This window comes from Cololabis saira, chromosome 22 (genome assembly GCF_033807715.1).
Source record: "Cololabis saira isolate AMF1-May2022 chromosome 22, fColSai1.1, whole genome shotgun sequence".
NCBI lineage: Eukaryota > Metazoa > Chordata > Actinopteri > Beloniformes > Belonidae > Cololabis > Cololabis saira.
In genome coordinates, this window is record NC_084608.1 from 34,533,429 (window position 1) to 34,560,575 (window position 27,147).

The 27,147-nt window shown below is 38.1% G+C and overlaps 1 protein-coding gene across 1 annotated transcript in view; it reads left to right on the forward strand.

The window, feature by feature from the left end:
• Window positions 1–6,055: 6,055 nt before the first annotated feature.
• The window catches only part of LOC133423413 (uncharacterized protein C18orf63-like), a 49,627-nt gene continuing 28,535 nt past the window's right edge, over window positions 6,056–27,147 (forward strand). The window contains exons 1-7 of the mRNA XM_061713588.1: window positions 6,056–6,186; window positions 7,623–7,701; window positions 8,496–8,552; window positions 8,674–8,785; window positions 17,046–17,087; window positions 19,491–19,567; window positions 19,638–19,750. Of these exons, the coding sequence (XP_061569572.1) occupies window positions 6,056–6,186; window positions 7,623–7,701; window positions 8,496–8,552; window positions 8,674–8,785; window positions 17,046–17,087; window positions 19,491–19,567; window positions 19,638–19,750 (611 nt within the window). The remainder of the gene's footprint in view (window positions 6,187–7,622; window positions 7,702–8,495; window positions 8,553–8,673; window positions 8,786–17,045; window positions 17,088–19,490; window positions 19,568–19,637; window positions 19,751–27,147) is intronic.

Genomic DNA, 27,147 nt, shown 5'->3' on the forward strand with positions numbered 1-27,147 from the left:
TACATTATATACCATTAAAGTCAGATTACACCGTATATCAGCATCACTGAAATGGACCTGATGCTTAATCAATCACAACAATATTTAAATATTATTGATATATTTATTCCAACAAGGCCGTTATAAACACATAACTGTAATTAAATACAGACACACGCAGATGCACCAAAACATATATGTATATATATATATATATATATATATATATATATATATATATATATATATATATATATATATATATATATATATATATATATATATATATATATATATTATCATACATATATACCATACATATATATATAACATGTATATTTATATTTTCTCCTATTTCCTGCACTATAGTTGTGTTTAGATCTGTTCATAAATGTCTTTTTACATTATTTATTCTTTTATGGACACTTATCTTGGTTAAATGTTTATTTTAGCTGCACTGTTCATTTTCTGCCCCGTGTGCCTTTATCTTTATTTATTTTATTTTTATGTGCCTTTATTTTGAAACGCTTCCGGTCAGATCGTATTTATCCATCGTCGCTTCACGGCGCTTCCGCGCCGCTGTTGCCAAACTTTGGTTCCGCCCCCAACCATCGTTCCTGTGCGGTCATTGGCCAGTTACGGCTCCAGGGGATCTCTGATTGGCCGTCGCGCCTGTCAATCATCGCGAGCACCGTCGGGGGAGAAAGAGGATAAAGTTCATGGAAGTTCAACAGTTTTCAAGGAAACCTCCTCCTTCTCACGCACCGCACGTAATGAGTGCTCTATTAACTACTGGACGGGGTTCCAGCCTGTTTTATTCCTGTCAAATACACTCATTGTATAATTCAAGCAGGAAAGTACGACGGAGTATTAGAATCAGAATAGAATCAGAATACTTTATTATCAATGTACCTGGGTACTGTGAGATTAGAGGTAGCATCACCTCTCCGGTGCAAGATAAATAGCAGTAGTAGTATTAGCAGTATTAGGGCCAAACTAAGACAAAAAAATTACGAGTATAAAGTCATAATATTACGAGAATAAAGTCGTAATATTTTGAGAATAAAGTCGTAATATATTATAAATGTATAAATATAACTTCACAAGATGCTCAATATTCCTCATTTTAACACAGGGAGAAGATGCTCTTCCTGTTAGAGTTCTCATAAATTACCACTTTATTTTCATAATATTACGACTTTATTCTCATAAATTACCACTTTATTCTCGTAATATTACGACTTTATTCTCGTAATGTTACAACTTTATTCTTGTAATGTAACAACTTTATTCTCGTAATTTTACGACTTTATTCTCGTAATTTTACCACTTTATTCTCGTAATGTTACGACTTTATTCTCGTAATTTTACGACTTTATTCTCGTAATTTTACCACTTTATTCTCGTAATGTTACGACTTTATTCTCGTAATTTTACGACTTTATTCTCGTAATTTTACCACTTTATTCTCGTAATGTTACGACTTTATTCTCGTAATTTTACGACTTTATTCTCGTAATATTACGACTTTATTCTATTACGACTTTATTCTCGTAATTTTACGACTTTATTCTCGTAATTTTACCACTTTATTCTCGTAATTTTACGACTTTATTCTCGTAATTTTACAACTTTATTCTCGTAATTTTACCACTTTATTCTCGTAATGTTATGACTTTATTCTCGTAATTTTACGACTTTATTCTCGTAATATTACAACTTTATTCTCATAATATTACGACTTTATTCTATTACGACTTTATTCTCGTAATTTTTACGACTTTATTTATGTTTTTTAAAGTAAAAAGTTCGTTTTTTTAAGCCGAAGCTGATACTGAGTCAAAGATTGTATCAGGTTACTACGGGGGCTTGAAATCATTGAAAGTGCTTTAATTTCAATGTTGTGTTTTCAAGGCCTGAAAAGTGCTTGAATTTTAGTTAAAGTGCTTGAAATTATAACTTTGTCTTTCACAAAATTGGGATCAGACTGTATAGTTTAGTTATTACAAGGAGAAATAAAATCAGTAAGATGAAACATAACTAGATGTTTACAGCACGATACAATGTACATCATTGTGATAAAAAGTGGAAAAAATAATCATGAGTACATTCCTGTAGATATTTTACCCCAGCGATAAGGTGCTTGAAGATTTTGAAAATGACCCTTGAAAGTGCTTGAATTTGACCTTGAAAAATGTGTAGGAACCCTGTTGTATATTTTCATATTTCACTCAGCAACAGGAAAATTAACAATCCCTCGCAACACGTCGAAACCTCTCAATTATAACTTCAAAATTTCAAATGAAATTTACACAACAAACAAGTTTTTAAGATTAAAATTTAATTTTTAATTGAATATTTGTGTTTTTTTGTGAAAGGGAAATTGAAACTTTGCAACATCTTTTCTTTCTTTCTTTCTTTTCAGTAAGTCCTTGAGTCTTGTTAAAGAAAAAAAAACCCTTAAACTGTTTTCTTTACTTGAAAGATGTGATCAGAGGTGGGTAGTAAGGAGTTACATTTACTCCGTTACATTTACTTGAGTAAGTTTTGGGGAATGTTGTACTTTTAGGAGTAGTTTTGAATCACTATACTTTTTACTTTTACTTGAGTAGATTTGTGAAGAAGAAACTGTTCCTCTTACTCCGCTACATTAGGCTACGTTGAGCTGTTACTTTTCTTTTATCCCTTTTATCCACGTACGCGTCAATCTCATGACATCACTGGGTTATTCTTTGGGAAAAATGTTTGTTTTTGCATGTTTTGTCACATTTACACAGACTCAAACACACACAGAGTTTCTATGAGTTCATGTTTGTTCTAGTTCTGCGTGGTTAAAAAAGAAAAGTACAAAGGCTTGAAATGTTGTGCTACTTGTGCTTAATTAATTTTTTTATTCTGTTATTTTATTTATTTTATTTATTAAAGTACTTGAATTTACATTAAGATTATTTTAATTTAAACTATTTTAATTTTTTTATTAATTTGAATTTATATTATTATTTTATTGATTTAATTCACCTGAAGATGATTATTTTGTACTTTTGTCTGTTTGAATGGTTGTGTTAAAAATATAAATCAGACGTTACTCAACAGTTACTCAGTACTTGAGTAGTTTTTTCAGCAAGTACTTTTTTACTTTTACTCAAGTAATTATTTGCATGACTACTTTTTACTTCTACTTGAGTCATATTATTCTGAAGTAACTTTTTGGCTACTCTACCCAGCTCTGGATGTGATTTAATACTGATGTTGCTCAACCCAAGACAAAAGTTTGTAATTCTGACTATTATGTGCCTTGTTTGTAGATAAAAGCCTGGTCTTTACTCTAATCTAGGCGTTGTCTGGTGGCTGGAAATCACACGCAAGGGAGGGGACGTCTTTTTTCTTTCAGTGTCTTTTATTTGTGTCAAAGGTTCATTCTAAAACAAACATGGTAAATCTACATTCCATACAAATCCATTAGTAATTGAAACGAGGTTGATAAAGGGAACAGTAGATTGGACACTGTATGTAAACCTGAGATTAAAGTGTGTAGAGATTGAATGTCCCATGACAATTATACAGTAATATAATATGAAAATAAGGTACAAACAATAATAAATAAATGAAATCCATGACATTTAAGTAAAATAATACAACAAAGTCCAGCAAAGGCTAAACAGAGGATTATATTACAACAGTTCATCACTTTTGTTTTGTAAAAACAGGCCAAATGTTATATCATCTCTAGTAATAGAAGTTGGGAAGGATAAAATCCTTTGCTTTATCCATTTGTGAAGCCAGATCACATGAGAAATAGATGGTTCGTAGTCTCTATGTCACTTTCACAGAATGAACAAATATTATCATCCAAACCAAAACGTGATCTGAGTCGTTCTTTGGAAGGAAATATTTGTTCATCAATTTGAAGTTTCTTTCACTTTGGGGGAATAGGTACTTTGTTCTTAATTTAGTAGTGACATTTTTATCAAATTTGTGTAAAATGCCATTTTTGTTTTGTCTTTTCAGGGAACAGGTTTTCAATAAAACAGTTTCTAATAAAATGATTATCACATTTTTTGTCTGAGATTAAAGTCCCTTGAATTAACAGTGAGGGCATTCACGGCTGTATAGGCTGATTAGACATTATATGTTGGATCAGAAATATAAATTCTTTGGGGGAGTGCTTTATGTAATTTATTAAAGTCTGATTTGAAAGGTTTGAAAGTTTGTTTAATCTGTAATTCTTCATAATTTAATAAATTACCAATGCAGGCGAAGTAGGACCCGAGCGATTCAGCGGGAGTGAAGCATCTTCTCGTTCTCCCATCTTTGATCACAACTCGTATTTGACACTTCGATTTAATTTGAAAACTAAACTCTTTTTGTTATTAAGTTTAACAAGAAAGTCCTCAAGAAACATTTTAAATGACAGCGTAGAAACGTTTTGGACTTAATGTGAATATTAAAGCTAAAAAAAGTTAGTTTTTTATGCCTAAACTCTACGGCGGGAGATTGTACATTTTCATATTTCACTCAGCAACAGGAAAATAAACAATCCCTCGCGTCTAAACCTCACAATTATTCAAGTAGATAACTAGAGAGAGAAATAATAGATAAAAGCGCGGTCTTTACTCTGTAGGCGTTTTCTAGTGGCTAGAAATCAAGGGAGGCGAAGTAGGACCCGAGCGATTCAGCGGGAGTGAAGCATCTTGGCGTTCTCTCATCTTTGATCATCACTCGTATTTGACACTTCGATTTAATTCGAAAACTAATCTCTTTTTCTCAAGTATTAGCTATTAAGTTTAACGAAAAAAGTTCCCAAGAAATATTTTAAATGACCGCGTAGAAGCGTCTTGGGCTTAATGTGAATATTAAAGCTAAAAAACCAATTAGGTTTTTGGTCAAAGCGAGTTTAGCATTAGCTGCTTAGTGAAGGTGAGTGGGGATGAAGTCTGGATTTAAACGTCATAAAACAGGTTAAAATGCCTAATAAAAGGCACCAAAGTCAACAATTGGATTGAATTAAACAAAAATGTAAAAGTTTTAAGGTGGTTAATGAGTTAAAGGCCAGTTTAAATATGTTATTTAACCAAAACATTCAGATGGTTAATGTATGGAAGCCCATTTTAAAAGAAAAAAATAAGATGAAAACTTCCTAATTTTGACTTTATATCTCATAATTATGAGATATAAAGTCATAATTATGAGATATAAAGTCGAAATTATGAGATAGAAAGTCATAATTATGAGATATAAAGTCAAAATTAGGATATAGAAAGTCGAAATTATGAGATAGAAAGTCGAAATTATGAGATATAAAGTAATAATTATGAGATATAAAGTAATAATAATGAGATAAAGTCGAAATTATGAGATTAAAAGTCATAATTATGAGATATAAAGTCAAAATTATGAGATATAAAGTCGAAATTCTGAAATAAAGTTGAAATTCTGAGATAGAAAGTCATAATTATGACTTTCTATCTCATAATTCAATTTTTTATGTCATAATTATGACTTGTCGTGGGAATATCTTTACTTTTAAGGCTAAGTTTTCATCTTATTTCTTTTCTTTTACTGGCGGAAATGGGCTTCCATATTAATGAGTGAAAGACCTGTTTAAATATGTTATTTAACCCAAACATGGAATCTTGAACGTGGGTTTTTGGATCTGAGTCATGTTTTCAGTTCTTTAGTTAGTTTTTTCTTTATTTCTTGTAATATCATATTTGTGTGTGTGTATATGTGTTGTACAGGACTGTCTCAGAAAATTAGAATATTGTGATAAAGTCCTTTATTTTTAATAAAAATCACACATTGATTTGTAGTGAATCCAGAATGTATGACATTTTTGCATTACAGAAAATAAAGGACTTTATCACAATATTCTAATTTTTTGAGACAGTCCTGTATATATATATATATATATATATATATATATATATATATATATATATTTGTATATATGTGTGTGTGCAGCATGAGTGGACGTGTCCAGAAGAGCCTCTTCTTCCTGGGTCTCCCAGACCTGTAAGAGTGTGTGTATTTATGTGTATAAATATATATATGTATATACTGTATGTGTGTATGCAGCATGAGTGGACGTGTCCAGAAGAGTCTCTTCTTCCTGGGTCTCCCAGAGCTGCAGCAGCTGCTGAGCTTCAGCCTGACGCTGCAGCAGCTGCAGCAGGAGGAGCTGCGGAGCCGACAGCTCAAGTGCTGCAGGTGAGACGCAGCATCTCCCACAATCCCTCACTCCATCATCCACCGCCCGCAGGGCTGGGGGCCATTCACATTCTTAAGATTCAAAATCAATTATCAACATTTGATTTGATTCGATCCGATTCCCATATTGATTTGTACGACGCGTATTAGGGCCAAACTAAGACACAAAAAAATTGGAAATGACGAGAATTACGTCATAATAACATGAGAATAAAGTCGTAATATTACGAGAATAAAGTCATAATGATGCGAGAATAAAGTCGTAATATTACGAGAATAAAGTCATAATGATCCGAGAATAAAGTCGTAATATTACGAGAATAAAGTCGTCATGATGCGAAAATAAAGTCGTAATATTACCAGAATAAAGTCATAATGATGCGAGAATAAAGTCGTAATATTACGAGAATAAAGTCGTAATATTACGAGAATAAAGTCGTAATATTTTGAGAATAAAGCCGTAATATTACGAGAATAAAGTCATAATATTGCGAGAATAAAGTCGTAATATTTTGAGAATAAAGTCGTAATATTACGAGAATATAGTCATAATATTTTGAGAATAAAGTCGTAATATTACGAGAATAAAGTCATAATATTTTGAGAATAAAGTCGTAATATTACAAGAATAAAGTCATAATGATGCAAGAATAAAGTCGTAATATTACAAGAATAAAGTCATAATGATGCAAGAATAAAGTCGTAATATTACGAGATTAAAGTAGTAATATTACGAGAATAAAGCCGTAATATCACGAGAATAAAGTTGTAATATTTTGAGAATAAAGTCGTAATATTACGAGAATAAAGTCGTAATATTACGAGAATAAAGTCGTAATATTATGAGAATAAAGTCATAATATTTTGAGAATAAAGTCGTAATATTACGAGAATAAAGTCATAATGATGCGAGAATAAAGTTGATATATTACGAGAATAAAGTCGTAATATTACGAGAATAAAGTCATAATGATGCGAGAATAAAGTCGTAATATTACGAGAATGAAGTCGTAATATTACGAGAATAATAATATACGTAATATACGTAATATATTCGTAATATTTTGAGAATAAAGCCGTAATATTACGAGAATAAAGTCATAATGATGCGAGAATAAAGATCGTAATATTACGAGAATAAAGTCGTAATATTTTGAGAATAAAGTCGTAATATTTTGAGAATAAAGTCGTAATATTACGAGAATAAAGTCATGCAAAAAAGCAACAAAAATAAATCGATCTTTAGACATGCGTGTGCGTGTGCGTGTGTGTGTGCGCGTGTGTGTGTGTGTCTGTGTGTGCGTGTGCGTGCGTGCATGCGTGTGCGTGTGTCTGTGCGCGTGCGTGTGTGTGCGCATGTGTGTGTGTGTGTGTGTGTGCGTGCGCACGTGCGTGTGCGTGTGCGTGTGCGTGTGTCTGTGTGTGTGTGTCTGCAGGGCTCTGCTGCTGCTCTACGCTGACGTCCTAGCTTGTCCTGCGCTGGACTCCTTCACTGACATCACCGTGGTCGTGGCCGTAAGAGACACACACAAAACACACACTTTCATTTCATTCATTTTTCACTTTATTTTGTGTAGATGGACATTGATTCATTCATTGATAAACATTTTAAAATGTATGCATTGTTAGCCCCCCTGCAAGACACACAATATCAACAACAATTAGAAATCGCTCAACGCTGCAATTGTTGATACAATAAACAATTAATCATCACAGATTTGAGTCGTTTTTTTTTCTTTTTTTTTTTCAACATTATCTTTATTTATTTTTTATTTATTTATTTTCAAAAGTGCTCCTACAAAAGAGGAAACATCAAGGGCAGCTGAATTATTGTCCTGCATTCGAATCATATTTCTTTAATATCCTTAATGTCAAGTATTTATGAGATTATAGTAAAGCAACACTCAGTTTAGTTTTATATGAGAAAGGGGAAGAGAAAAAATCAATAAATAAAACCCCAAACAAAACAAGAAGGTAACAACAATCAAAACAATAAAGGTTTCTCTATTTTTCAAGGGTTAAACCAAATTATTTCGCCGTTGTGCAAAGTTCAGAAATACAAACTCGAATGTACATTTGACACAGAATAAAGAAATCAAGTATCAAGAGAAAGGAAATTATTTTAGAAACACTGCAGAGGATCAAGGTGGTTCCAGGTCACATGACTGTACGGGGGCGGAGCTTGATTCCCGGTGGCTCCGCCCACATCACATGACTGTATGGGGGCGGAGCTTGGTTCCTGGTGGCTCCGCCCACATCACATGACTGTATGGGGGCGGAGCTTGGCTGACGGTCCCGGTTCTCCGCAGGTGCAGTTCTACCAGAAGGGCGTCCTTCAGGCGATGGCTCAGAGACAAGGACTCCAGGTGGGAAGAGACGAGCTGGGAGACGCTGGGAGACGCTGGACGTCCATTAACGAGTGTGTGTGTGTGTGTGTGTGTGTGTGTGTGTGTGTGTGTGTGTATGTGTGTGTGTGTGTGTGTGTAGCTGGGTTCTCCCCGGACTCCGTTACCAGGAGACCTCCAGCGCTGCGTCTCCTTCTCCCTGATCAGCCGATTGGCTCCAAGCTGGAACAAAGTGGGACTCCACCTGGTCTGTGGTACGTAGCTAACCCCGCCGCGCCGCCAGGTCGCCGGGTAACCGGGTAACCGGGTAACCGGACCGCCAGGTCGCCGGGCCCCGAGATCGCCGGGCCGCGACGGTATTCCATCATACGTTCTTTGTACTTCCTTCTTACGTTCTTGTTATTCCATCATACGTTCGTACGTTCTTGGTATTCCATCATACGTTCTTCGTATGTTCTTGTTATTCCATCATACGTTCTTCGTACGTTCTTCGTATGTTCTTGGTATTCCATCATACGTTCTTCGTATGTTCTTGTTATTCCATCATACGTTCGTACGTTCTTGGTATTCCATCATACGTTCTTCGTATGTTCTTGTTATTCCATCATACGTTCTTCGTACGTTCTTGTTATTCCATCATACGTTCTTCGTATGTTCTTGTTATTCCATCATACGTTCTTCGTATGTTCTTGTTATTCCATCATACGTTCTTCGTACTTCCTTCGTATGTTCTTGTTATTCCATCATACGTTCTTCGTACTTCCTTCGTACGTTCTTGTTATTCCATCATACGTTCTTCGTACTTCCTTCGTACGTTCTTGTTATTCCATCATACGTTCTTCGTACTTCCTTCGTACATTCTTGTTATTCCATCATACGTTCGTACGTTCTTGGTATTCCATCATACGTTCTTCGTCTGTCTTGGTATTCCATCATACGTTTGTACGTTCTTGTTATTCCATTGTACGTTCTTCGTACTTCCTTCGTACGTTCTTGGTATTCCATCATACGTTCGTATGTTCTTGGTATTCCATCATACGTTTGTACGTTCTTGTTATTCCATTGTACGTTCTTCGTACTTCCTTCGTACGTTCTTGGTATTCCATCATACGTTCGTATGTTCTTGGTATTCCATCATACGTTTGTACGTTCTCCCCTTTCCATCATACGTTCCTCGTATTCCATCGTACGTTCTTCGTACGTTCTTGGTATTCCATCATACGTTCATACGTTCTTGGTATTCCATCGTACGTTCTTCATATGTTTATCGTAAGTCCTTCGCATTCTTTCGTCCATCGTACGTTCTTCATATGTTTATCGTAAGTCCTTCGCATTCTTTCGTACGTCTTTCGTAGTCATTCGTACGTTCTTCGTATTCCATCATACATTTTTCAACATACGTCATATTCCACCGTAGGTCGTTCGTACGTCCGTTTTACTTTCTTCGTATTCCTTCGTACGTCCTTCGTATTCCTTCGTACGTCCGTCGTATTCATTCGTACTTTCTTCGTATTCCTTCGTACATTTTTTTTTTATTTGTTTGTATTCTTTCGTAAATTTTTCGTATTCCATCATACGTTCTTCGTACGTTCTTCGTATTCCATCATACCTTCTTTGTACGTTTGTTTGTAGTCCTTTGTGCGTCCTTTGTACGTTCTGTATATTCCTTCGTACGTTCTTCGTAATCCATCATACGTTCTTCATGCCTTCTTCGTGCGTCCTTCGTACATTCTTGGTATTCCATCATACGTTCGTACGTTCTTGGTATTCCATCATACGTTCGTACGTTCTTGGTATTCCATCATACGTTCGTACGTTCTTGGTATTCCATCATACGTTTGTACGTTCTCCCCTTTCCATCATGCGTTCCTCGTATTCCATCGTACGTTCTTCGTACGTTTTTGGTATTCCATTATACGTTTGTACGTTCTTCGTATTCCATCATACGTTTGTACGTTCTCCCCTTTCCATCATGCGTTCCTCGTATTCCATCGTACGTTCTTCGTACGTTTTTGGTATTCCATTATACGTTTGTACGTTCTTCGTAATCCATCATACGTTTGTACGTACTTGGTATTCCATCATACGTTCTTCGTACATTCTTCGTATTCCATCATACGTTTGTACGTTCTCCCCTTTCAATCATACGTTCCTCGCATTCCATCGTACGTTCTACGTTCTTTTTGTATTCCATTATACCTTTGTATGTTCTTCGTATTCCATCATACGTTTGTACGTTCTTGCTATTCCATCATACGTTCATCATACGTTTTTCGTACTTCCTTCGTACGTTCTTGGTATTCCATTATACGTTCGTACGTTCTTGGTATTCCATTATACGTTCTTCATACGTTTATCGTAAGTCATTTGTATTCTTTCGTACGTCTTTCGTAGTCATTCGTACGTTCTTCGTATTCCATCATACATTTTTCAACATACGTCATATTCCACCGTAGGTCTTTTGTACGTCTGTTGTACGTTCTTCGTATTCCTTCGTACGTCCTTCGTATTCCTTCGTACATCCTTCGTATTCCTTCGTACGTCCTTCGTATTCATTCGTACGTCCTTTGTATTCCTTCGTACGGCCTTCGTATTCCTTCATACGTCATTCGTATTCCTTCATACATCATTCGTATTCCTTCGTACGTCCTTTGTATTCCTTCGTACGTCCTTTGTATTCAATCGCACGTCCTTTGTATTCCCTCGTACGTCCGTCGTATTCCTTCGTACATCCTTCGTATTCCTTCGTACGTCCTTTGTATTCCTTCGTACGTCCTTTGTATTCATTCGCACGTCCTTTGTATTCCCTCGTACGTCCTTTGTATTCCTTCGTACGTCCTTTGTATTCCCTCGTACGTCCTTTGTATTCCTTCGTACGTCATTCGTATTCCTTCATACGTCCTTCGTATTCATTCGTACGTCGTTTGTATTCATTCGTACGTCCTTTGTATTCCTTCGTATGTCCGTCGTATTCCTTCGTATGTCCGTCGTATTCCTTCGTATTCCTTCGTACGTCCTTCGTATTCCTTCGTACGTCATTCGTATTCCTTCGTACGTCATTCGTATTCCTTCCTACGTCATTCGTATTCCTTCCTACGTCATTCGTATTCCTTCGTACATTTTTCAACATACGTCATACTCCATCGTAGGTCTTTCGTATGTCCGTTGTACGTTCTTCGTATTACATTTGTTTTTATTTGTTCGTATTCTTTCGTAAATTTTTCGTATTCCATCATACGTTCTTCGTACGTTCTTCGTATTCCATCATCCCTTCTTTGTACGTTTGTTTGTAGTCCTTTGTGCGTCCTTCGTACGTTCTTCGTACTTCCTTCGTACGTTCTTGGTATTCCTTCGTACGTTTGTTCGTAGTCCTTTGTGCGTCCTTCGCACGTTCTGTATATTCCTTTGTACGTTCTTCGTATTCCATCATACGTTCTTCATGCCTTCTTCGTGCGTCCTTCGTACGTTCTTCGTATTCCATCATAGGTTTTTCGTACGTTCTTCGTATTCCATCATACGTTCTTCGTACGTTCTTCGTATTCCATCATACGTTCTTCGTACGTTCTTGGTATTCCATCATACGTTCTTCGTACGTTCTTCGTATTCCATCATACGTTCTTCGTACGTTCTTCGTATTCCATCATACGTTCTTCGTACGTTCTTCGTATTCCATCATACGTTCTTCGTACGTTCTTGGTATTCCATCATACGTTCTTCGTACGTTCTTCGTATTCCATCATACGTTCTTCGTACGTTCTTCGTATTCCATCATACGTTCTTCGTACGTTCTTCGTATTCCATCATACGTTCTTCGTACGTTCTTCGTATTCCATCATACGTTCTTCGTACGTTCTTGGTATTCCATCATACGTTCTTCGTATTCCATCATACGTTCTTCGTACGTTCTTGGTATTCCATCATACGTTCTTTGTACGTTCTTCGTACGTTCTTCGTATTCCATCATACGTTCTTCGTACGTTCTTCGTATTCCATCATACGTTCTTCGTACGTTCTTGGTATTCCATCATACGTTCGTACGTTCTTCGTATTCCATCATACATTCTTCGTACGTTCTTCGTATTCCATCATACGTTCTTCGTATGTTTGTTCATAGTCCTTTGTGCGTCCATCGTACGTTCTTCGTACATTCTTGGTATTCACACTGTTTGAAAAGGGGATGGCAGAAGCAAAGCTTATTCATTTGCATCCCCCGCCAACACACTTATAACAAAGACAACCATAACACAAAGTTACTCCCTTAAGCCCCTCTTCCCCTCAATCATTTCATTTCTTTACATCAGTTTATCTCCCCTTCCTTTTATACATTTCAAAGAGTGCTTTTCTGTACTTGCTTTTAAATTGACTGACACTTTGACTAAGTTTAATTACATCTTCTAAGCTGTTCCACAGAATAACCCCTCCAACAGAAACACACATACTTTTAAGAGTTGATCTTACACTTTGTTGTTGCAATTTAAGTTTTCCTCTTAAGTCATACCTTTTACAACCTTCCCTGTCATGAAATAATTTTTGAATTAAACTTGGAAGAAGATAGTTTTTAGCTTTATACATGATTAGTGCAGTTTTCAATTTTACCAAATCAAAAAATGTTAACGCAGAGGCCTTAAGAAAAAGTAAATAGTGTGATGATTGAACGTGACATTGAAAACTGTTCGTATGGCTCTTTTTTGTAATATGTATTGAGGAAACAGGTTGGTTTTATATGCATTACCCCAGACTTCCACACAGTAACTCAAATATGGGCAAAACAAAGGAATAATATAAAATAAGTAGACTGTTGGTTAAGTATGAACCTAGATCGCCTCATAACACCCACACTCTTTGCAATCTTGGAACATACATAGCCAATGTGAGTTTCCAGCAAATTTTTTTAATCAATTATCACGCGTAGTCCTTTGTGCGTCCTTCGTACGTTCTTCGTATTCCATCATACGTTCTTCGTATGTTTGTTCATAGTCCTTTGTGCGTCCATCGTACGTTCTTCGTACATTCTTGGTATTCCCTCGCACGTTTGTTCGTAGTCCTTTGTACTTCCTTCGTACGTTCTTCGTATTCCATTATACGCTTTTCGTACGTTCTTCGTACATTCTTGGTATTCCAGTGTTTCCTCTACATTCATTAAGCAGTGGCGGCCCGCCACTGCTTAATCATAGCCGCCACGCCTGAAAATTTTATTTTATTAAAAAAAAAATAAAAAAAATAAATAAATATATATATATTTTTTTTTTTGCAAATGCACCATCGCCGCATCTCTCCACCTTCACAGCACAGCCTGTGTGATGATGAGCGCAACGGCGGGGGGAGGGGAGGGAGGGAGTGGGCTGTTTGGAGTGTTTGGGGGATCCTATTGGCGTTAATTACCCGTGAGGGGGATCATCTTGCAGCATGTGTGCTGCTAAGCATCAATGGGCCACCTCTGGGAGAATTTCCCTATAACAGAGCCTTAGAGCTCTTCTTTAAAAAGCCAAGGAAAATTAAGTGCAAATTAAGTGCTCTGAGCCTGGGTGCAAACTTTTGCCGCGTTCCATTTACCTCGGTAATCGGAACTGGGAACTAGGAATGGCAGCCATCTTGGAATGGTAACTCGGGGGTGGTGAAGCTTCTCCCACTTTCCCAGTAGGAAATCCCACTTCGAGGGGCGTTCCAGTTGAAAATTCCGACTGGGAACTGGGAAATTCCGACTTCCGAGGACAAATGGAACGCGGCATTGGTCATTGAGTCTACACAGCCTCATCTAGCTGATGTTTACATGTTATTTATTTAATGTTATTGTTTTTATTTATTTTTTACATTTTCAACTGGTTAGAGTTGAAGTTGAAGTAACATTTATTTTTTGTTCAGGGATTGTTCTTCAAAAGTTCAGGGATAAAAGCCAATAAATAGGTTTTGAAAGTTACATTTGCTGTCAAGTGGTTATTTGTGTACGCCGTACATTTACGCGCCGCCACCCCCCCGGGAAGCATGCCCCCACTGCTGAAAAAATTCCTAGAGGAAACACTGTATTCCCTCGCACGTTTGTTCGTAGTCCTTTGTACTTCCTTCGTACGTTCTTCGTATTCCATCATACGTTTTTTGTACGTTCTTCGTATTCCATCATACGTTTTTTGTACGTTCTTCGTATTCCATCATACGTTTTTTGTACGTTCTTCGTATTCCATCGTACGTTCTTCGTATGTTCTTCGTATTCCATCATACGTTTTTTGTACGTTCTTCGTATTCCATCGTACGTTCTTCGTATGTTCTTCGTATTCCATCATACGTTTTTTGTACGTTCTTCGTATTCCATCATACGTTTTTTGTACGTTCTTCGTATTCCATCATACGTTTTTGTACGTTCTTCGTATTCCATCATACGTTTTTTGTACGTTCTTCGTATTCCATCATACGTTTTTTGTACGTTCTTCGTATTCCATCGTACGTTCTTCGTATTCCATCATACGTTCTTCGTATTCCATCATACGTTTTTTGTACGTTCTTCGTATTCCATCGTACGTTCTTCGTATTCCATCATACGTTTTTTGTACGTTCTTCGTATTCCATCATACGTTTTTTGTACGTTCTTCGTATTCCATCATACGTTTCTTGTACGTTCTTCGTATTCCATCATACGTTCTTCAGCTTGGTGGAGCTGCATGTTCTGACCTTTCTCCACTATTAACCTGAATGCCCCGACATAACCTCCCTCCTCTCCCCTCCCTCCCTCCCCTCCCTCCCTCCTCCCTCTCCCTCCTCCCTCCTCCCTCCCTCCCTCCCTCCCCCTTCCCCCTCCCTCCCTCCGTCCTCCCTCCTTCCTCCCTCCTCCCTCCCTCCCTCCTCCTCCTCCCTCCTCCCTCCCCTCCCTCCCTCCCTCGCTCTCTCCCTCCCTCCCTCCCTCCCTCCTCCCCCTCCCTCCCTCCTATCATTTCATCATTCATTGAGAGCGTTCAGCTCTGGAGTCGGGGGACGGTTTCGGCCAGACACTGATTTATGTCAAAAACAAACCTCCAAACACGTCTGTAATCGTGGTGTGACGCCACGATCAAGGCTGTGTGTGTGTGTGTGTGTGTGTGTGTGTGTGTGTGTGTGTGTGTGTGTGTGTGTGTGTGTGTGTGTGTGTGTGTGTGTGTGTGTGGTGAGTGTGTTGCAACCTTCACCTTGGACCACAGTAGATAAGTGTTTGTGGGCGTGTTCCCTTCACTTCACTGTTGTTGATGTCTGCGGCGCCACACAGTGTGTGTGTGTGTGTGTGTGTGTGTGTGTGTGTGTGTGTGTGTGTGTGTGTGTGTGTGTGTGTGTGTGTGTGTGTGTGTGTGTTAGGGCTGGGCGGTATGGACTAAAAAATGTATCACGATAATTTCTGGCATTTATCCTGATAACGATAAAAAAAAATACCAATTCAACTCCATCTCTTTAACTATAAATCTATCTCGCTCTCAGATCCACCATGTTTGTTACACAAAAACCTCATCAACGGGAATTTATCCTTCTTTCTTTCTTTCTTTCTTTCTTTCTTTCTTTCTTTCTTTCTTTCTTTCTTCTTTCTTTCTTTCTTTCTTTTCTTTCTTTCTTTCTTTCTTTCTTTCTTTTTCTTTCTTTCTTTCTTTCTTTCTTTCTTTTCTTTCAGGCTCATTCTTTCTTCTTTCTTTCTTTTCTTTCTTTCTTTCTTTCTTCTTTCTTTCTTTTTTCTTCTTCTTTCTTTCTTTCTTTCTTTCTTTCTTCAGGCTCATTTCTTTCTTTCTTTCTTTCAAGATCATTTCTTTCTTTTAGGCTCATGTCTTTCTTTCTTTCTTTCTTTCTTTCTGGCCCATTTCTTTCTTTCTTTCAGGCTCATTTCTTTCTTTCTTTCTTTCTTTCTTTCTTTCAGGCTCATTTCTTTCTTTCTGGCTCATATCTATCTTTCTTCCTTCCTTCCGTGTGTGTGTGTGTGTGTGTGTGTGTGTGTCTGTGTGTGTGTGTGTGCGTGTGTGTGTGTGTGTGTGTGTGTGTGTGTGTCTGTGTGTGTGTGTGTGTGTGTGTGTGTGTGTGTGTGTGTGTGTGTGTGTCACCCCCAGAAACAAACACTACACCTCCAGCAGAGGCTGCAGGGGTTACAGGGTGATTATTTTTAACAACCTTGAATGAGGAACATATGACATGAAAAAATTGTCTTTTATTTGAAAGACACAAAATACAAAACAATGCTGTGCATTTGCCCTTTTGTTCCAGTTTGTAATGCTTAATAACTGTTTAAGTTTTAAAGAGAAAGCCACAAACTGAACTAAAAGTAAATGTCAGGTTTGCATTATGCATCTTCAGTTTCATACAAGTAAAAATATTTGCCACAAACTGAATAGTTTCTCTCATGTATGACTTGACCTTTTTCTTTTCCAGAAATGTAGAAATATCGAAAAAAGAGTCCAAATGTCGAGAAAAAAATCGAAATGTTGCAAAAAAAAGTCAAAATTTTGTGAATAAAGTTGAAATGTCGAGAAAAAAGACTTACAGGAGGTTCTGACCGCGGTTCTCCTCCTCCAGGTCCAGATTTCCTGACCCAGCATGGGAGACTCCCGGCCGTCGGTAAGTTGAGTTTCCAGTTAATGTTGTGATGAAGAACATGTGATGATGATGATGATGATGATGATGATGATGATGATGATGATGATGATGATGATGATTAGGTTTGTCCCAATCAGGATTTTTTATCTCCCGATCACTTGAGTTTGAGTTTCTGCCGATCCCGGTTTTTTCCCGATCCGATCACTTTTTTTGGCTCCCGATACATTTCCGATACTTTTTCCCGATCAGATACATTTTGGCAATAAATTAAAAAAAAAAACGAGGACTAAAACTCAAATTATCCCAAGTTTATTTTCTTGTCCATTGGAAAAAACATGGACATTTATTTCAACAAAGCTTATCAGCTCTGGTGCACAAAATGTAAAAACATGAAATTGAAAACTAAAACATAAAGTGCAGAATAGTGCAATATCAAAAATAAATACATTTAACTTCAAAAGAGGTCGTTGAATGACATCCAGTCAAACTCACTAACACAAGAAAATTAAAATACTTTTTGTCTTATCAGTGCAACATTCTGAATGGATGAATGGATGAATGTATGAATGAATGAATGAATGAGTGAATGAATGAATGAATGAACAGCAGCAGCTTAATGAGCATGAACAGATAGAACATTTCACAATTCAAACATGTATAATTCTTTATTTTTAAAAAGGGACAGTTTACATTGATCAACGTTTCCTAGCACAAAGTAAATGTACCAGAGTTTTGCCCAAAGGCTCATTTTCATCTGGCTGAAGTCCCTTCGCCAGATGTTAATAGACTTTAAAAAAAAATAAAATAAAAAAATGCACAATAGACATAAACACAAATACAGCATGCATGACATATTTCATTTTCAATTTTATTTATTCCGTATCATGGAAATAGTTCACATACATGCTCCATTCCATGATGGAAAAGGGGTAAGAAGAAAAGCCTTATATTACAAGCCCCTTTCTCAAAAAATAAAATACATATGAAGATGGTCTGTCCGTCTGTTCAACAGTCGCTGCTTATATAATACCAAAAACTAAAATGATGAAAAAAACAAAACAAAACAAAAAATAAGAAAACACAATAACTCACCAACAACACCAAAAAAAAAAAAAATAACAAAAGATATTTTACCCGTTAAATTCATATTGTCCTGATTATGTTGTCTTTATACAATTTCTTAAACTGGTGAATATTTTTACAATCCTTTAAATCAATTGTTAAGGAGTTCCATAAATTTTACACCACATACTGAAATACACATTTGTTTTAAAGTAGTTTGTGCAAACGGATGTTTAAAATCAAATTTCCTCCTATGGTTCTTATTTTCTGAACTAAACACAAAAAAACGTTGTATATTTTCAGGCAATATTCTGCCTTTTGCCTTGAACATAACTAATAAAGTCTGTACCTCAACAGTATCTTTAAGTTTAATTAATCCTGCATTGATAAAGACTCCATTGGTGTCTTTTTATGTCTGATCCGTACTGCTCTCTTCTGTAAAATAAACAAACATATCACAACAAAGACAGATACAGTGCAAGTACAATCATCTTAAAACCAGCCAGATTGGCTAGCATACAGTTTTAAATTACATTTATTAATTTCCTGATACAGGTGAAATAATGGCTTGTATTAAAAGAGGGAACATGTAAACCATGTTAGTTTCGCCGGTGGCCGGAAGTGACGTTAAACGCAACGATATATAAAACGATTTAATATACCGTATTGGCCTGAATATAAGACGGTGTTTTTTGCATTGAAATAAGACTGAAAAAGTGGGGCTCGTCTTACATTCGGGGTCTAGACGTTATACCCATTCACACCGCTAGATGGCACCAGATATCTTTAAAGCGAATGCTGAACTTAACTCCCCAGGCCAAAGCGAACCCCTGTCACGAAAAATACAAATAAAAATAACAGTAGCACGGAGAAGAAAAATAAAAAATAGCGGTAAGAAAGATAAGAGAAGAGATTACAGAAAAAGGAGAAACATAGCGAAAATCTGCAGAAAAGTGGGTGGAAGATCAGCAGGTTACCGGCAGCTGAGGAGAAGTTATGATGCAAACTTCAAGATGATGATTTGAATGAGGCAAAATAACATGCTTTTTCTCTCAAATATATTGTTATAATTATTTGTTTCAGATGTACCGTCATTATTTTCTGCATGAAAATTGAATTTGGTGTTCAAAAACTCTTTTTTTAAACTTGAGTCTTGAAAAAAAGGGGGGTCGTCTTATAATCAGGGTCGTCTTATAATCGGGTCAATACGGTGTATTAAAAACATTAATAACTAGGTATGTCCCGATACTTTTTGGGCCGATACCGATGTTTTGAAAATGCCGTGATCGATGATTTGATGATTTGATGATTTGATGATTTGATGGATCGGCCAACACTAATGCTGATGTCATGGTGTCGCAGCGCTGGAGCTCAGCGCCACCGAGGGCCAGCTGTGTCTGAGCGTTGAGACCGGTACCGTCCGACTCCCCCCCACCACGGTAAGAGAACCAGAACCAGATCCTGATCCAGAACCAGAACCAGAACCAGACCTGAATCCCTGTCCTCTAGCTGGAGGACTTTGAGCTCCCCCCCACGGTCCTGCGGAGGTTCTGCAGCGACCCGGACTGTGTCCTGGACCCGTCCTCCACCGGCGGACCCGTCTGGTGCCACGTGCTGCCCAGGTAGGACGCTGCTTTATTTATCATTATTATTATCATTATTATTAGGGCCCGAGCACTAGGGATGGGCGGTATGGACTAAAAAACCTATCACGATAATTTCTGGCATTTATCCTGATAACGATAAAAAAAATACCAATTCAACTCCATCTCTTTAACTATAAATCTATCTCGCTCTCAGATCCACCATGTTTGTTACACAAAAACGTCATCAACGGGAATTTATCCTTCTTTCTTTCTTTCTTTCTTTCTTTCTTTCTTTCTTTCTTTCTTTCTTTCTTTCTTTCTTTCTTTCTTTCTTTCTTTCTTTCTTTCTTTCTTTCTTTCTTTCTTTCTTTCTTTCTTTCTTTCAGGCTCATTTCTTTCTTTCTTTCTTTCTTTCTTTTCTTTCTTTCTTTCTTTCTTTCTTTCTTTCTTTCAGGCTCATTTCTTTCTTTCTTTCTTTTAGGCTCATTTCTTTCTTTCTTTCAGGCTCATTTCTTTCTTTCTTTCTTTCTTTCAGGCTCATTTCTTTCTTTCTTTCAGGCTCATTTCTTTCTTTCTTTCTTTCTTTCTTTCTTTCTTTCTTTCTTTCTTTCTTTCTTTCTTTCTTTCAGGCTCATTTCTTTCTTTCTTTCTTTCTTTCTTTCTTTCTTTCTTTCTTTCTTTCTTTCTTTCTTTCTTTCTTTCTTTCTTTCAGGCTCATTTCTTTCTTTCTTTCAGGCTCATTTCTTTCTTTCTTTCAGGCTCATTTCTTTCTTTCTTTCTTTCAGGCTCATTTCTTTCTTTCTTTCAGGCTCATTTCTTTCTTTCTTTCAGGCTCATTTCTTTCTTTCTTTCAAGCTCATTTCTTTCTTTCTTTCAGGCTCATTTCTTTCTTTCTTTCTTTCAGGCTCATTTCTTTCTTTCTTTCAAGCTCATTTCTTTCTTTCTTTCAGGCTCATTTCTTTCTTTCTTTCTTTCAGGCTCATTTCTTTCTTTCTTTCAGGCTCATTTCTTTCTTTCTTTCTTTCTTTCTTTCTTTCAGGCTCATTTCTTTCTTTCTTTCTTTCTTTCTTTCTTTCTTTTTCTTTCTTTCTTTCTTTCTTTCTTTCTTTCAGGCTCATTTCTTTCTTTCTTTCAGGCTCATTTCTTTCTTTCTTTCAAGCTCATTTCTTTCTTTCTTTCAGGCTCATTTCTTTCTTTCTTTCAAGCTCATTTCTTTCTTTCTTTCAGGCTCTTTCTTTCTTTCAGGCTCATTTCTTTCTTTCTTTCTTTCAGGCTCATTTCTTTCTTTCTTTCAAGCTCATTTCTTTCTTTCTTTCAGGCTCATTTCTTTCTTTCTTTCTTTCAGGCTCATTTCTTTCTTTCTTTCAGGCTCATTTCTTTCTTTCTTTCTTTCTTTCTTTCTTTCAGGCTCATTTCTTTCTTTCTTTCTTTCTTTCTTTCTTTCTTTCTTTCTTTCTTTCTTTCTTTCTTTCTTTCTTCTCAGGCTCATTTCTTTCTTTCTTTCAGGCTCATTTCTTTCTTTCTTTCAAGCTCATTTCTTTCTTTCTTTCAGGCTCATTTCTTTCTTTCTTTCTTTCAGGCTCATTTCTTTCTTTCTTTCAAGCTCATTTCTTTCTTTCTTTCAGGCTCATTTCTTTCTTTCTTTCTTTCAGGCTCATTTCTTTCTTTCAGGCTCATTTCTTTCTTTCTTTCTTTCAGGCTCATTTCTTTCTTTCTTTCTTTCTTTCTTTCTTTCTTTCTTTCTTTCTTCTTCAGGCTAATTTCTTTCTTTCTTTCTTTCTTTCTTTCTTTCAGGCTCATTTCTTTCTTTCTTTCTTTTAGGCTCATTTCTTTCTTTCTTTCAGGCTCATTTCTTTCTTTCTTTCAGGCTCATTTCTTTCTTTCTTTCTTTTAGGCTCATTTCTTTCTTTCTTTTAGGCTCATTTCTTTCTTTCTTTCAGGCTCATTTCTTTCTTTCTTTCTTTTAGGCTCATTTCTTTCTTTCTTTCAAGCTCATTTCTTTCTTTCTTTCTTTCTTTCAGGCTCATTTCTTTCTTTCTTTCTTTCTTTCTTTCTTTCTTTCTTTCTTTCTTTCAGGCTCATTTCTTTCTTTCTTTCTTTTAGGCTCATTTCTTTCTTTCTTTCAGGCTCATTTCTTTCTTTCTTTCAGGCTCATTTCTTTCTTTCTTTCTTTTAGGCTCATTTCTTTCTTTCTTTCAAGCTCATTTCTTTCTTTCTTTCTTTCTTTCTTTCTTTCTTTCTTTCTTTCTTTCTTTCTTTCTTTCTTTCTTTCTTTCTTTCTTTCTTTCTTTCTTTCTTTCTTTCTTTCTTTCTTTCTTTCAGGCTCATTTCTTTCTTCAGGTAGGACGCTGCTTTATTTATCATTATTATTGGGGCCCGAGCATTGACAGTGCTTGGGCCCTATTGCAGGGTTTTTCAACCGGTGGTCCGCGGCCCTCTGGTGGTCCGTGGCGGTATTGCAGGTTGTCCGTGAAATTGTAAATGGAAAACAATAATTTAAAAAATATAAATTTATTTAGACTCAATTTATTTTCCATTTACTATTAATTTTTGTGAATAATTTACCCATCCAAATGATGTCAAATGAGTGAGAGTGAACTTTGTAATATTATAAGCCCTCTTGGCTTCCTACTGTTCATTTTTCATTGACTGTTTTTTGTTTTTTTTTCATAGCAAAAGGTGCAAATAAAAATAGACATTGATGCAAATAAATAGCCTATATAGGCTCGTACTCTTATTTAAAATCAAGTTGCAAAATAAAACAAACATCCCCAAAAGCAGTTGGTCCCCGAAGTTGGTTCTTGGTTATACTGGTGGAACTGGGACAAAACCAGTTGAAAACCTCTGCCCTCTGCCCTATTGTATCTGTAGGAGTTATTTTAGTTTTTCTCGTTTTTAATCCTCATTTTTCTTCCAACCAAAGGAGGGCCTTTTTCCCCTTAAACATGCCCTAAAAGTCACCAAATGTTGCACCAAGTCAGGCCTGGTGATAAATGTGATATTTCATGGTTTGCATTAATGGGCGTGGCCTAACGGCTCAGCAGCGCCCCCTTGAAAACTTTGTACCTCAAGCCCCACAATACGGTTTGACGTACATGCACGAAAATCCGTACACACCTGTATCATGTCGCAACTTAAACAAAAGTCTCTTGGCGTCATGCCCGAAACCGAACAGGTTTCGGGCATTTTGAATTAATCGTGTAATTTTGGCGAAATTTATGCCATTCCTTCGGCAGTTAATACGGCCCGAACCGTAACGTGCACCCAGGTGTGTTATACATCAAAATGTGCGTCTCCATCCTGCGACAACACGCATTACTTTTCTCAGTCAAAAGCGTTACCGTGGCGACGCTAGACGCCAAAAAGCGCACCCCCCTTCATCTGATTGGTCCATATTTGATAGTTCCTACTTTCTGCCATAACCTTTGAATGGTTTGACATAGAGAGTCGTGGGTGGTGTCATCGGACTAGGTAGTGAGTCCTTGACCTTTATTCAAATTCAAATTCAATTCAAATTCAAAACACTTTATTTGTCCCCGAGGGGCAATTTAAAAGGCATAAGGAGCAGCATTAAAAGACAACATACATACATACATGCATAGGGTGTGCAGTTAAAAATATCCAAGCTACTGCCAGTAAAAGTGCTTTGTGCTTACTGTTAAAGTGCTATGTGGATTAAGTCAGTCGCCGTTGAGACAGGGAGGGGTCGTCGTTTAAGAGCTTGACTGCTCTGGGGACAAAGGTGGCCCTCCTCCTCTGTGTTCTGCAGCGTGGACATCGCAGCCTGCGACCTGATGGGAGCCACTCGAACTTTGAGTGAAGTGCATGTGCGGGGTCGTGCAGGATCCTGTGAGCAGAGCGGAAGGTTTGTTGGTCGCAAAAAGCAGACAGAGCTCTAACAGGGTGTCCAATGATTTTAGAGCAGACTTTCGTGATGCTGAGTAGGCGTGACCGATCTTGCAGGGTGATGGAGTGAAACCAGGAGATGAATGAGAATATTAGGATACTCTCAATGAATGTGTGGTAGAAGGTCAGGAAAATGTCTTTGTTCACACCAAATGATGTCAACTTCCTGAGCAGATATTGTCTCTGATGACACTTCCTAATGATGTCCTCAATGTTAGAGGAAAACTTCAGGAGGCCATCGAAGATTGTGCCCAAGTATCTGTACTCCTCCACCACCTCCACCGGCTCCCCCCGGATGGTGGTCGTGACGGCCTCTGCCAGTTGTCTCTGCTTGCTGGAGAATGTTATAATCAGCTCTTTGGTCTTAGTTGAGTTCAGCTGGAGACAAGCACCCTCACACCAGGTGATAAAGTCCTGAAGAACAGAGCTGTGGTGTAGGTTGGGGGCAGAGAGCAGAGAGAGCAGGACTGTGTCATCGGCAAATTTTACCAGATGACAATTTGGCTGAGTGGACCTACAGTCATCGGTGTAAAGGATGTAAAGCAGAGGCGATAGGACACAGCCCTGTGGGGAGCCGGTGGAGGTGTGGACAACGTTAGAAAAGGAGCCATTAACAAGCACCCTCTGTGACCGGTTGGTTAAAAAGTCAATAATCCACATGGTGAGCTGGTAATCCAGATTGAAGCGGGTTATTAACTTCTCTGCAAGGATGTGTGGCTGCATGGTGTTGAAAGCAGAAGAGAAGTCCGCAAACAGGAGCCTGGCGATGGTGTTGGGGGTCTCCAGATGTGTGTGGATGGTCTCCAAGATAAATATCTTGGCGTCGTCCACTCCCCGGCCGGCCCTGTATGCGAACTGCAGCGGATCCATCAAGGGCTCAACGTACTGTGTGATGGAGTTTTTGACAATCCTCTCCATCCCTTTCATTACCAGAGAGGTCAAGGCCACCGGCCTCAGGTCGTTTAAAACTTTGGTGGGGCCCTTCTTGGGAATGGGAATGATTGTGGAATGTTTCCATTTCAGAGGCACTGTGCTGCAGTTCATGGAGGTCTGGAACAGCTGCTTGAACACCTCCCCCAGCTGCTCAGCACAGTACTTCAGGGTCCGTCCACAGATGTTGTCAGGTCCAGTGGCAGTGTTGAGTTTTGTCCTCTTGAGGGCTCTCACCACCTCTTCCCTGCTGAAGGTGATGGATGGGTCATCAGGATGGACCGAGGAGATGAAGGTCTTTAGCTCTGCGTTGTTGTCCCTTTCAAATCTTGAAAAGAATGAGTTGAGGTCATCTGGTAGAGATGTTGTGCTGCAGCCATCAACCTGGATGGGTTTGCGACTGGATGTTGTGCAGTTCACAGCTGCCATGTTCTTCAGGCCTTGCCAGGCAGAGCGGAGGTTCCCCTGGGTAAAGGAGACCTCCACTTTGTTCTTGTAATCCAGTTTGGCCTTTTTTATGGCACGCTTGACCTCTCGGCTGACCTCCTTCTTTTCCTCCTCTGAGCCAGTGAAGAAAATCCTTTTTTTCTTATTAAGTACTTGTTTAAGTTCTTTAGTGACCCAGGGTTTATTGTTGGGGAATATTGTGATGGTTTTGGTAGGGATTATACTGTCCACACAAAAGGAGATGTAATCAGTCACTGTGTCTACCTGCTCATCAATGTTATTAGAGGACAGTAAACAATTCCAGTCAGTGGTTTCAAAACAGCCCTGTAGCCTGTCAACGCTGTCTGGAGTCCATTGTTTGATGTTCTTGGTTATTTTGTCTGTCCTCTTGACAACAGGTAGATAAGCTGGAGCAAGCAGAATTCCGTTATGGTCTGCAGAGCCTAGGGGGGGGAGGGGAACAGCTCTGTATGCACTAGGAATGGAACTATAGCATTTATCTAGTGTCTTTCCGAGTCGTGTGGGACAGTCAATGTACTGATAAAAACCTTTAAGGGTTTTGTCAAGTGGACAGTGGTTAAGGTCACCCATGATGAATTTGGGAGCATCTGGAGAAGCTGATTCTAGCCTGTTCAAAGTCTTCTTGACATGTTCAGTAGCAGCAGAAGCTTTCGCTTTGGGGTGAATGTAAACCAGGATGATAAAAATTTGTGGAAACTCCCGTGGAAGGTGGAATGGGCGAAGGGAAATAGCCAGCAGTTCAATGTCGGAGTTACACAACTCTTCCCTGACCACAACAGTTGAACACCAGAGTGAGTTGACATAGATGCAGACCCCCCCTCCATGATGCTTTCCAGTGAGTGCAGAGTCTCTGTCAAGCCTTGTGGGAGAGCCAAAGCCATCTATGTGCAGCGCATCATTACTGTCGTTTTCATTTAACCATGTCTCAGTAAAAGCTAGAATTGATGCTGTCCTATATTCATACATGTGATTGACATTGGCTTGCAGTTCGTCAGTCTTATTGCGGAGTGAGCGTACATTAGCTAGAATGACTGAGGGAAGTGTCCGGTGTTTCACTTTTCCACGCTTCAGTCTAGCTCTAACTCCAGCTTTTTTCTTCCCCCTCCGTGTTACCTTCTTTTTATGGTGTAGCGTGTCCGAATGACCAGGAGAATGTTTACGTTGTATCAGCTCCGGTAGCTCCTCGGTGAAGACAACTTGGTCGGACTGCAACCGCAGCTGCAGAAGCATGTCCCTGGAGTATGTAATCCGTTGTACGTCCGGACGACTTTATCCACTTGATAGGCAGAAAACGTAGTCCATGAGGTCCAGCAGGAACACCACAATCCACAGGATTCTAGTACAATCCATCGTGCTGTAGTGTAGGAGCTAGTGCTAGCCAGCACTAGCCTTGTTAGCTTCCGTGCTACAAACGGCCTCCAACAACACACGGCAAACTCCACACAGTCACTTAACACAGGCTCAGTAGTCCAAAACATAGAGGACAAGATGTAATTGGCAGTACGCATGAATAGTCCTTAAAAAACACCATAAAAACACTTAAAAAACACCATAAAACACATAAAAATAGCCGCTTGTTATGCCACCGGTCACCACACGAGCAGTGACCCGGAAGTCTCAGCCTGACCCCAATATGAGGTATTATTGGTGAAAATTGCACGCGCGAGGGCCCGTTCATCGCTGCTTGCAGCTTTAATTTATTTATTTATTCTTTCTTTCATTCATTGATAAAATAAAACAACAAACAATTTAATATAAACACAAACGTTCCTAAACTCTGAATGAAAGGGAGCAGAAAGAAGAATCTTATTTAATCCTTTTTCCCAAGAAATCAATTTACGAAGAACGTAAATTAAAAAAACAACAACAAAGTAAACAAAAAACTAAACTAAATTAAAGCTGCAAGCAGCAATGAACGGGCCCTCGCACTCACGGCCACCGCCCCCCATAAGCATATCAGAAATGACACCACCCACGACTTCCTATGTCAAACCATTCAAAAGTTATAGCAGAAAAAAGGGACAACCAATCATAAGAAGGGGCGGGGCTAATTCAGGCCAATGAAGGTCAAGGACTCATTACAGAGTCCCATGACACCACCCACGACTCTCTATGTCAAAACATTCAAA